The sequence below is a fragment of the Pristiophorus japonicus genome, chromosome 16, assembly GCF_044704955.1.
Source record: "Pristiophorus japonicus isolate sPriJap1 chromosome 16, sPriJap1.hap1, whole genome shotgun sequence".
In the NCBI taxonomy this organism is placed as follows: domain Eukaryota; kingdom Metazoa; phylum Chordata; class Chondrichthyes; family Pristiophoridae; genus Pristiophorus; species Pristiophorus japonicus.
This window is the reverse complement of record NC_091992.1, coordinates 50,631,154-50,643,914: the sequence shown is the minus strand read 5'-3', so window position 1 is coordinate 50,643,914 and position 12,761 is coordinate 50,631,154. Positions and strand designations below refer to the sequence as shown.

The 12,761-nt window shown below is 46.0% G+C and overlaps 1 protein-coding gene across 1 annotated transcript in view; it reads left to right on the top strand.

Annotated features, from left to right (window-relative positions):
• The window catches only part of hip1 (huntingtin interacting protein 1), a 308,542-nt gene that overhangs the window by 222,643 nt on the left and 73,138 nt on the right, over positions 1–12,761 (top strand). Inside the window, exon 13 of the mRNA XM_070857288.1 lies at positions 2,997–3,069. Within this exon, the coding sequence (XP_070713389.1) occupies positions 2,997–3,069 (73 nt within the window). The remainder of the gene's footprint in view (positions 1–2,996; positions 3,070–12,761) is intronic.

Below are 12,761 nucleotides of genomic sequence, written 5' to 3'. Positions count from 1 at the left end.
ACGAGCTGCACATTAATGGAGAGGAAGCCTTTTCTGTTCCTGTACATCTCGGAATCCTCCAAAGGTGCTCGCGAAGTGATGTGAGTACAATCAATGCAGCCCTGTATCTTTAGGAAGCAATCCTGGGAAGCCTACAGCCCTGTCATGCATTGCCTGGGTGCTCATGGGGAACTTGATGTAGTCATTCCTCCGGGCATATAGTGCAGCTGTTACCTGCCGAATGCAGATATGTGTTGCATGTTGAGAAATGGCGCACACATCCCCAGTTGTAGGTTGAAATGATCCGGAGGTATAGAATGAAAGTGCAGCTGTGTAACCTTCACTTCAACTGACAAAGCAGTCCTTCTGACATTTTTTGGTTGCAGTTCTGCTTTCACCAACTCACAGATCTCAGTTACAACTTCTTTGCGGAAACGCAGCCTTCTGACTCTGCATCACTCAGGTGCAGGTACGAATGCCTGTCTTGATATACCTGAGGTTGGTAAGGCCTCCTGCCTAGCACCCTACGGGCTCTGAGGTTCCTCATGCGATGACTTTGAATCAGTTGTCTCCTCCGTAGCACCATGATGCAGAAGGCTTGCACAAGATATGGTATTGTCAGTATTGCCCCCTTGGTTGAATTTTACCTTTGCAAGAAGCTCAAAACGGCAGGAAGGCAGGCAGGACAGGTTCTTTGTTGACTCTCCCCAATGTCTGAATGGACCACACCAAGGTCTCAGCAGTCTTGTGCCTTCTCCGCCCCCGGGCTCATTTGCAGCCTAGTGCAGTCTACGATCGCCACCACCTCCTCCCCCCACCCCCCCAGGCTTGTTTTGCACCCGAGCCCTGAGCCCATGTCTGGGTGCGGGGCCGATCCTGCCGTTGCTGTGACCCTCCAGCCCCGTTTTGAAGATGTTCGGTGGCGGCGGTGAGTAAAATAACAATGAAAACTTCATAATTCCATGTACTCCGTTGAAAGTTTAAAAAAATGTCATCTTTATTACGCAAATTTAAAGTGTTCTTGACTCCCTCCAAAAACTTCGATGAAAAACAATGGTGTCTTTCAGCGCCGATTTCTCAATGTGCGCTGCTTTCTGTTAACTCACCCAGAAGGTTTTTCGGGAGTGGCCAGATACGCCGACCTAGCAGAAACTTTTTTTGGCCAAACTGAAAAATCATCAACACTGGCACAGACATGAGGGAACGTCAAAAAAACCTAGCGTAAAAAAAATTGTCACTAACTCCGTTACGCCGGCGTAAGTTCCCGGGGGAAACTTTGGTTTAAATACCTACGCCAAAAAAAACGGCGCGCGCCAAAGGATTGGTGCAAATGACCCAGGAATATTGAGCCCCAGGTCTTGTGTGATAAAACATGATTTGTGTCCTGGCACACTGCAAATTTCATGCACAGAACACCTTTGACCTTTTCACTATTACCTTATTGATCAGCATCCTATTGTCCACAGGAATCAATTTGCTGTATAGAAATCCCCACACACACATGCAGCACAAACTTAATATCTTAATGGTGGGTCACTGTTTTAATATCAAAATCAGCAACTGTGACATTTTCAACAACCAAACAAAATCTTCTATGTGTAGTAAACTGCAAATTTTTAACTTCATTTTATTTTTTGTTCTCAAATAGAACTATTGGGGTTCATTGAAATCTAGTCTGCAGCATCCCAGTGTTACACTTGGTGAGTGCATTGCCCTGTGTGACACTGAGCCATACATAAGAACAGAAATAGGAGCAGGAGTAGGCCATTTGGCCCCTCGAGCCTGCTCCGCCAGTCAATAAGATCATGACTGATCTGATCATGGACTCAGCTCCACTTCCCTGCCCGATCCCCAAAATCCCTTATCTCCTTATCGTTTAAGAAACTGTCTATTTCTGACTTAAATTTATTCAATGTCCCAGCTTCCACAGCTCTCTGAGACAGCGAATTCCACAGATTTACAACCCTCTGAGAGAAGAAATTTCTCCTCATCATAAGGCGGCCCCTTATTCTAAGATCATGCCCTCTAGTTCTAGTCTTCCCCATCAGTGGAAACATCCTCTCTGCATCCACCTTGTCAAGCCCCCTCACAATCTTAGACGTTTCGATAAGATCACCTCATTCTTCTGAATTCCATTGAGTAGAGGCCCAACCTACTCAACCTTCCCTCATCCCCGGGTATCAATCTAGTGAACCTTCTCTGAACTGCCTCCAAAGCAAGTGTATCCTTTCGTAAATATGGAAACCAAAACTGCACGCAGTATTCCAGGTGTGGCCTCACCAATACCCTGTATAGCTGTAGCAAGACTTCCCTGCTTTTATACTCCATTCACTTTGCAATAAAAGCCAAGATTCCATTGGCCTTCCTGATCACTTGCTGTACCTGCATACTATCCTTTCGTGTTTCATGCACAAGTACCTCCAGATCAGGAAGGTCCAGGTTTGATCCCCAATCTATGCCAAGTTAGCTAATTCCAGTGGAGGTGAAGACTGCCATTGGTCTCGGTGCCCTTTGCTTAGAGGGGAACGTTCAGCCTGACTGCTATACAGTGACTTTGGAAAGTACAGCTGAGGTTGCAGATCAGCCATGATCTTACTGAATGGTGGAGCAGGCTCGAGGGGCCGAATGGCCTACTCCTGCCCCTATTTATGTTGTTATGACTCCTGTAGGAAAGTGAGAGATTTTCAGGTACGGTTCAGTCAAATAGCCGACCGACATTAATGCCCAGGCTCACACATGAAGAACAGTGAGGTCCCAGTGGATAGATGGTGTCATGCGTCCTGTGTCTGGGATGAATCAGTGCTTTCAGAAGGGAGGGAGGGGAAAGGTCTAACTAAAAAGTTAGCTCAAGAAATAGCTAAATTTGTCTGTTGCAAAGGCAGTTCCCTTGTAATAAACTGGTACCTGTCTACACTTGGTATACTTCATATGGTGGCTCCCTAATTATTGTCAGTTGGTCCACAGTGAGTTTGTCATTGTTGTACACGCACTAATAGCTTAAATTTGTTTGTCCCCAGGGATAAGTTGATTGAACAACTCTACAGGGAGATTGCGGCACTGAAGGATGAGATGGCGAGTTTTAAAGTAGAGGTAGGCTGTCCGTTTACCTCTCTCTCTCTCTCTCTCTCTCTCTCTCTCTCTCTCTCTCTCTCTCACACAACTGTATCCTAGAATCAAGAGAACTGGCTGATTTTGGCTCTTAGCTGACTGTTGCTACTGACAACAATAGCACTAGTTCTCGTAAAAATGACTCCAATGAAAGTCACAAATAACATTTTCTGAGACTGTGAAAATGGTGCATTTTTCCTCCTTGTCCTTATCGACCTCTCTGCAGCCTTTGGCATGGTTGAGCATACTATGCTCTTCCAACACGTCTCTTCCAGTGTCCTGTTCAGTGGGATTAGCCTTGCTGGATTCTATTCTTGCCTATCCAATCATAACTAGAGCATTTCCAGCAATGGCTTCTCTTCCAAACCACATACTTTTTTCTCTGGAATCCTCACCATGATCTATCCTTGGCACCTCCTGTTCCTCATCTACATGCTGCTCCTTGGTGACATCATCACATGTAGGCTGACAACATACAGCACTACCTCTCCACCACCTCTCAACCTTATCAACTGCCTATGTGTTGGCAAACTGCTTTTCTGACATCCTTTGCTATTTACTCCAGTTAAACATTGGGAAGACCAAGGCCATTGTCTTCGGACTTGGCCACAAACTCCGTACCCTTGCCATTGACTCCAATCCCCTCCCTGACCATCGTCTCCGGTTGAATCAGCCTATTGGCAACTTTGATGCCTATTCTCCATTACAAAGACCATTTACTTTCACTTGTGTAACCTCACTCAGCTCTGTCCCTGCCTCAGCCCAACTGCTGCTAAAACGTTGGTCACCTCCAGACTCGACTATTCCAATGCTCTCCTGGCCAGCCTTCCAAACCTTCATGCTGTGCAAACTCAGCTTATCTAAAACTCTGCTGGCTGTAATTCATTCGACTTATCAAGCACTCCTTTGTTCGCTGATCTACGTTGGCTCCCGATCCCCCAGTACCTCCAATTTTAAGTTCTCATCCTGGTGGTTATATACCTTCATGGCCTTACCCGTCCCCCAGCCCTGCAACACCCCACAGAACTCATCATCTCCCTCAATTTGCGCTATCATTGGTAGCTGTGATTGCAGCTGTCTGGACCCCACACGAATTCCCACCTTAAAACCCACCCACTCCTCTTTAAGACTCACGTTAAACCCACTTTTTTGACCAAGCTTTTGGTCGCCCCCACCTAATATCTCCTCCTTTGGCTCGGCATCTATTTGTATCTGTTTGCATGTCTGTGAAGCACCTGGCAATGTTTCTCTATGCTGAAGGTGCTATAATAAATGGAAGTTGGTGATTAAGTAGCCACTCAGCCTCTCGTCACTGATGGGCTGCTCAGAATATTGGCGCTATAATAAGAACGTCAGTACTTATAATTTTGCTCTCCACCCAAAAGCAAAACTCTGAATGTAACGGGCCTCAATCATTTAAAGTGCTGGTGAGGTCTGAGCAGCGCTGAAGTCATTGGCTTAGCTTCTGCATCCTTCACAGTGAATCAGCAATGGCATTAGCAGTTAATATGCTAGCTGGTGCAGGTTGATGATCCAACTGAGACACTTGCCTTTCAACAACTGCCACTAAAATAATCATTGCCAGCAAACTGCACAGATCACTGGAAACGATTGTGACAACATCGTTTCAGGCGCATTATGGTTTTAGACTGCAGATTTTGATCAGTGCACATCACTGATCGCTGCTAGCAGTGATGATTAGAACACGATTCCACTGTGTAGCTGACTGTATACAACTGACGACCAAAACAAATGAAAGGAATCTGCCAACAAATGGCAAGCAATGCGGACAAAAAGCGATTAGACAGACAAAAGCTATCCAACTGAACTTTGACGAAATGAAGTCGTCATTTCCCATTACATAGAATCTTACAGCACGGTAGGAGGCCATTCGGCCCATCATGCCTTTAGTCCCACTTTACCCATAGCCCTGCAAGTATTTATCCAATTGCCGTGTTGAATCTCTTTCCACCACCCTTTCAGGCAGTGCATTCCAAATTATAATAAAGATCACTGCGTAAAAAAACATTCTCCTCATCTCGCCTGTGAGTCTTTTGCCAATTACCGTAAATATGTATCCTCTGGTTACCAATCCTTCTGCCAGTGGAAACAGGTCCTCCTTATTTACTTGATCAAAACCCTTCATGATTTTGAATGCCTCTCCTAAATCTCCTCTTAACATTCTCTGCTCTAAGGTGAACTACCCCAGCTTTTCTAGTCTCTCCGTGTAACTGATTGTCCCCCTTGCATTCCTGAGCCTAGGAAACTGCAGCCAGAATTGGACATTCCGCCAAGTGCAGTGTGACCAGAGCACTGTACAGTATGATCCCTATTTTCTCCGGCTTGTATTCTGCTGATTTGGTCACATAGTTCTGTGCCTGTTGCTACTGTGCAATGGTTGGACAGGCCTTTTGTCTCATTGCTCTCTGTGGGACCTTGCTTTGGGCAAGTTGGCTGCTACATTTGCCTGTGAGACAACAGTGGCTGCAATTTGAAGTAATTCTTTGTACGGGAAACATTTTGGAACATTTCTGAGAGATTTGACAAAGCGTTACTTAAATGAAAATTTTGCTTTCTATCTAAACAACCTTGTAACCAATTTAACAAAGATAAATCGCGTAAAAGAATAACTTCGTATCCAAGGCCAGCAAGGATATCCATTATGCGGAGCTGAATGAATATCGCTGAAAGCAATTCATCTGCCTGACAGACTCCACACATTGACGCCTGGAATGTGTGTTTCTAGTATGACATCTCCATTTCCCCCACCTGCTGCCCTCGTTGCCAATTCAGTGCTAATTTCAGCTAAATAATAGACAGATTTGTGCTCAGAGTTTATATGAACTAAGGGCTGGCTTGAAATTGTTTCAAGCGCATTTTGCTTTCTTTTAAAACATAACTGAACCCATGTAGAGAGAGAACTCTGTTGATTCCTGGAAGCTGCTGCAATCAGTCAGGTTGACTGTCTCCCACTATAATGGTGTCATTTGGATTTCAGTACAGTTTTCATACCGTGTCCACTTGAACTGTGGAAAGCTTCCAGCAGTACAATTATAGGGTTTGTCGATCCAAACATGGGCTATGTCTGGAAAGAGCATTTGAGCCCAAAGGCTAGAAATTATTGCGTAAATAATCGTGGTCAATCATTTTTATGATGTTCATCTGTCTACTATTTTAACAGACCCATTAGCCATTCAATACAAGCCAGTTAGTGGCTCTGTTAAGGAACAGAGGAAGGTCATACAAATGCACTAGGCAATCGACTGCTATTATTGTCAACAGCTTTATCTGACAAGGTGAAGTACTGGTGTTACAAATCTGACACAGTCAGGGCCTGCTGGAAGGAGCATGTCATGTATTCAACCAGCATTGTAACCCATGTATAATCTGACCTAAGTTGTACACTGAGAACAATGACCACGAGGTGGGAGACACTCCTAACCTGGACCTTCAGGTATAAAAGGGGAAGCTCCACACACCTTCATCACTTGAGTGCTAAGGAATAAAGGACAGGTCACAGACTGACCTCTCAAGCATGGGCCTCGTGTGCATTTATACTGTATAGCAAGGACGTATCAGAGCACTTCGAAGATCTCCTCAACCGAGACTCTACCTTTGACTCGAGTGTTCTCGACTCCATCCCGCAGCATGCTACCCGCCACCACCTCAATGAGACCCCAACACTGCACAAGGTAGAAAAAGCCATTAGACAGCTTAAAAACAACAAGGCTACGGGTGTGGTCGGAATCCCTGCTGAGGCATTGAAGTATGTCGGAGAGGCACTGCTGGCGCGAATACACGACCTCATCTCTCCCATGGAGGGAGAAGAGCATGCCGGGAGATCTCAGAGATGCAGTGATCGTGACCAGCTTTTTAAAAAATGGGACAAGTCCGACTGCGGCAACTACAGAGGAATCTTCCTGCTCTCAGCCACTGAGAATGTCGTCACTAGAGTCCTCCTCAACCGTTGTCTTCCCGTGGCCGAGGAGCTCTTCCCGGACTCAAAGTGCGGACTTCGTCCCCTACGGGGCACAATGGATATGATTTTTGCAGCGCGACAGCTACAAGAGAAATGCAGGGAACAGCACCAGCCCTTATACATGGCCGCCTTCGACCTTACAAAGGCCTTTGACACTGTTAACTGCAAGGGTCTATGGAACGTCCTCCTCCGTTTCGGATGCCCCCAAACGTTCGTCACCATCCTCCACCTGCTCCACGACGACATGATCCTTACCAACGGATCCATCACGGACCCAATCCACATCCGGACCGGGGTCAAACAGGGCTGCATCATCGCCCCAACCCTCTAAATCTTTTTCGCCGCCATGCTCCACCTCATAGTCAACAAGCTCCCTGCTGGAGTAGAACTAAACTACAGAACCAGTGGGAACCTGTTCAACCTGCGCCATCTCCAGGCCAGATCCAAGACCACTCCAACCTCTGTCGTCGAGCTACAGTATGCGGACAACACCTGCGTCTGTGCACATACAGAGGCTGAACTCCAGGACATAGTCGACGTATTTACTGAGGCGTACGAAAGCATGGGCCTTATGCTAAACATCTGCAAGACAAAGGTCCTTCACCAGCCTGTCCTCACAGCATCCCCCCCCCCCCCGCCCTCCAGTCATCAAGATCCATGGCGCGACGCTTCCCATATCTCGGGAGCCACTTATCAACAAGAGCCGGCATCGACGACGAGATCCAACACCGACTCCAGTGCACCAGTGGAGCCTTCAGCCGCCTGAGGAAAACAGTGTTTGAAGACCAGGCCCTTAAAACTGCCACCAAGCTCATGGTCTACAGGGCTATAATAATACCTGCCCTCCTGTCTGGCTCAGAGTCATGGACCACGTACAGCAGACGCCTCACGTTGCTGGAGAAATATCACCAACGATGTCGCCGCAAGATTCTACAAATCCCCTGGGAGGACAGGCGCACCAACATCAGTGTCCTCGTCTAGGCTAACATCCCAAGCATTGAAGCACTGACCACACTCGATCAGCTCCGCTGGGTAGGCCACATAGTTCGCATGCCAGACACGAGACTCCCAAAGCAAACGCTCTACTCTGAGATCCTTCACGGCAAACGAGCCAAAGGTGGGCAGCGGAAACGGTACAAGGACACCCTCAAAGCCTCCCTGATAAAGTGCGACATTCCCACTGACGCCTGGGAGTTCCTGGCCCAAGACTGCCCGAAGAGGAGAACATGCATCCGAGAGGGCGCTGAACACCTTGAGTCTCAATGCTGAGAGCATGCAGAAATCAAGCGCAGGCAGCGGAAAGAGCGTGCAGCAAACCAGTCCCACTCCACCCTTTCCCTCAACGACTATCTGTCCCACCTGTGACAGAGTCTGTGGCTCTCTTATTGGACTGTTCAGCCACCAAAGAACTCACTTCAGGAGTGGAAGCAAGTCTTCCTCGATTCCGAGGGACTGCCTATGATAATGATGCCTATTGCAGCAATTCCAGATGAAGTATTACAAGTGTGAGTTGGCTTTATCTTGAGGTTTTTCCACATAGCGTGTACGTGCCACTGCAGCAAGTACATAAGTACATAAGTACATAAGAATTAGGAACAGGAGTAGGCCATCTAGCCCCTCGAACCTGCTCCGCCATTCAACAAGATCATGGCTGATCTGGCCGTGGACTCAGCTCCACTTACCCGCCCGCTCCCCATAACCCTTAATTCCCTTATTGGTTAAAAATCTATCTATCTGTGATTTGAATACATTCAATGAGCTAGCCTCAACTGCTTCCTTGGGCAGAGAATTCCACAGATTCACAACCCTCTGGGAGAAGAAATTCCTTCTCAACTCGGTTTTAAATTGGCTCCCCCGTATTTTGAGGCTGTGCCCCCTAGTTCTAGTCTCCCCGACCAGTGGAAACAACCTCTCTGCCTCTATCTTGTCTATCCCTTTCATTATTTTAAATGTTTCTATAAGATCACCCCTCATCCTTCTGAACTCCAACGAGTAAAGATCCAGTCTACTCAGTCTATCATCATAAGGTAACCCCCTCATCTCCGGAATCAGCCTAGTGAATCGGCCCTGTACCCCCTCCAAGGCTAGTATATCCTTCCTTAAGTAAGGTGACCAAAACTGCGCGCAGTACTCCAGGTGCGGCCTCACTAATACCGTATACTGTTGCATCAGGACCTCCCTCTCGCAATGAAGGCCAACATTCCATTCGCCTTCCTGATTACCTGCTGCACCTGCAAACTAACTTTTTGGGATTCATGCACAAGGACCCCCAGGTCCCTCTGCACCACAGCATGTTATAATTTCTCCCCATTCAAATAATATTCCCTTTTACTGTTTTTATTTCCAAGGTGGATGACCTCACATTTTCCTCTACACAACCCGCTTTCCCACTAATCTTTGTGTCATCTGCAAATTTTGTTACACTACACTCTGTCCCCTCTTCCGGGTCATCTATGTATATTGTAAACAGTTGTGGTCCCAGCACCGATCCCTGTGGCACACCACTAGCCACCGATTTCCAACCCGAAAAGGACCCATTTATCCCTTTCTGTTCGCCAGCCAATTCTTGATCCATGCTAATACATTTCCTCTGACTCCGCGTACCTTTATCTTCTGCAGTAACCTTTTGTGTGGCACCTTATCGAATGCCTTTTGGAAATTTAAATACACCACATCCATTGGTACACCTCTATCCACCATGCTCGTTATATCAAAGAATTCCAGTAAATTAGTTAAACATGATTTCCCCTTCATGAATCCATGTTGCGTCTGCTTGATTGCACTATTCCTATCTTGATGTCCCGCTATTTCTTCCTTAATAGTTTCAAGCATTTTCCCCACTACAGATGTTAAACTAACCGGCCTATAGTTACCTGCCTTTTGTCTGCCCCCTTTTTAAAACAGAGGCGTTACATTAGCTGTTTTCCAATCCGCTGGTACCTCCCCAGAGTCCAGAGAATTTTGGTAGATTATAACGAATGCATCTGTTATAACTTCCACCATCTCTTTTAATACCCTGGGATGCATTTCATCAGGACTAGGGGACTTGTCTACCTTGAGTCCCATTAGCCTATCCAGCACTACCCCCCTAGTGATTATCTCAAGGTCCTCCCTTCCCACATTCCCGTGACCAGCAATTTTTGGCATGGTTTTTGTGTCTTCCACTGTGAAGACCGAAGCAAAATAATTGTTTATAAGGTCTCAGCCATTTCCACATTTCCCATTATTAAATTCCCCTTCTCATCTTCTAAGGGACCAACATTTACTTTAGTCACTCTTTTCCGTTTTATATATCGGTAAAAGCTTTTACTATCTGTTTTTATGTTTTGCACAAGTTTACTTTCGTAATCTATCTTTCCTTTCTTTATTGCTTTCTTAATCATTCTTTGCTGTTGTTTAAAATTTTCCCAATCTTCTAGTTTCCTACTAACCTTGGCCACCTTATACGCATTGGTTTTTAATTTGATACTCTCCCTTATTTCCTTGGTTATCCCTTCTCTTACCGACCTTTTTCACTGGAATATATTTTTGTTGAGCACTATGAAAGAGCTCCTTAAAAGTCCTCCACTGTTCCTCAATTGTGCCACTGTTTAGTCTGTGTTTCCAGTCTACTTTAGCCAACTCTGCCCTCATCCCACTGTAGTCCTCTTTGTTTAAGCATAGTACGCTCGTTTGAGACAGTACTTCCTCACCCTCAATCTGTATTACAAATTCAACCATACTGTGATCACTCATTCCGAGAGGATCTTTTACTAGGAGATCATTTATTATTCCTGTCTCATTACACAGGACCAGATCTAAGATAGCTTTCTCCCTTGTAGGTTCTGTAACATACTGTTCTAAGAAACAATCCCGTATGCATTCTATGAATTCCTCCTCAAGGCTACCCCGTGCTATTTGATTTGACCAATCGATATGTAGGTTAAAATCCCCCATGATTACTGCCGTTCCTTTTTCACATGCCTCCATTATTCCCTTGATTATTGTCCGCCCCACCATGAAGTTATTATTTGGGGGCCTATAAACTACGTTCACCAGTGACTTTTTCCCCTTACTATCTCTAATCTCCACCCACAATGATTCAACATTTTGTTCATTAGAGTCAATATCGTCTCTCACAACTGCCCTGATATCATCCTTTATTAACAGAGCTACCCCGCCTCCTTTCCCTTCTTGTCTCTCTTTCCGAATTGTCAGATATCCCTGTATGTTTAATTCCCAGTCTTGGCCCCCCCTGCAACCACGTTTCTGTAATGGCCACCAAATCATACCCATTTGTAATGATTTATGCCGTCAACTCATTTACTTTATTTCGAATGCTGCGTGCGTTTAGGTAGTGTTTTAATACTAGTTTTTAAACCATGATTTTTAGTTTTGACCCCTCCTGCAGCCCCTTTATATTCATACATATTGTCCCTTCCTGTCACCTTGTGGTTTACACGTACCCCAGTGCTACTCTGCTCTGTTACCTCCTGCCTTTTGCATTCTTTCTTGGGGTCCTGTTCATCTGAGTTCTCACCCACTCTAACTAGCTCAGAGCCCTCTCCTGGCTTCCGAATACTCCTTGCATTGAGGCACCGAGCTTTCATGCTTGCCTTTTTATTACACTTTGACCCTTTAGAATTTTGCTGTACAGTGGCCCTTTTTGTTTTTTGCCTTGGGTTTCTCTGCCTTCCACTTTTACTTAACTCCTTTCTGTATTTTGCTTTTGTCTCCATTTTGTTTCCCTCTGTCTCCCTGCATCGGTTCCCATCCCCCTGCCATATTAGTTTAACTCCTCCCTAACAGCACTAGCAAATACTCCCCCTAGGACATTGGTTCCGGTCCTGCCCAGGTGCAGACCGTCTGGTTTGTACTGGTCCCACCTCCCCCAGAACCGGTTCCAATGCCCCAGGAATTTGTATCCCTCCCTGCTGCACCACTGCTCAAGCCACGTATTCATCTGAGCTATCCTGCGATTCCTACTCTGACTAGCTCGTGGCACTGATAGCAATCCTGAGATTACTACTTTTGAGGTCCTACGTTTTAATTTAGCTCCTAGCTCCTTAAATTCGTCTCGTAGGACCTCATCCATTTTTTTTTACCTATATCGTTGGTACCAATGTGCACCACGACAACTGGCTGTTCACCCTCCCTTTTCAGAATGTCCTGCACCCGCTCCGAGACATCCTTGACCCTTGCACCAGGGAGGCAACATACCATCCTGGAGTCTCTGTTGCGGCCGCAAAAACGCCTATCTATTCCCCTTACGATTGAATCCCCTATTACTATCGCTCTCCCACTCTTTTTCCTGCCCTCCTGTGCACCAAGTGAGCCTGGTGACAGCGGTGTGATGAAATATTCTGGCCATTGTCACTTGTGAGATTGATTATGGTTCACTGCGTAAATGCTCGAGTTTCCCCAGAGGACCAGTGCTGATCCTATCTGGCTGGCAAGTGTGTAAAGTTGGTTTCGGTGGCAGGTGGAAAGTGGAGATAATGATTTCAAGAAGTGGAGTCTCGGACAGGCGATTCCTTCAAGTCTAGCCTTCAACTTGTGTGTGTGTTTTTGCGTGTGTGTCTTTTCTCTCTCTATAATGGAAGCTGCTTCCCTGCATTATTTTATGAATACTTTTATGGTCAGTGTTCTTCTGAACTTGTTCCTCCTAAGTTGCAAATACCCAGTCCTACATGCTGTTTTCCTTCCCTGAAATATT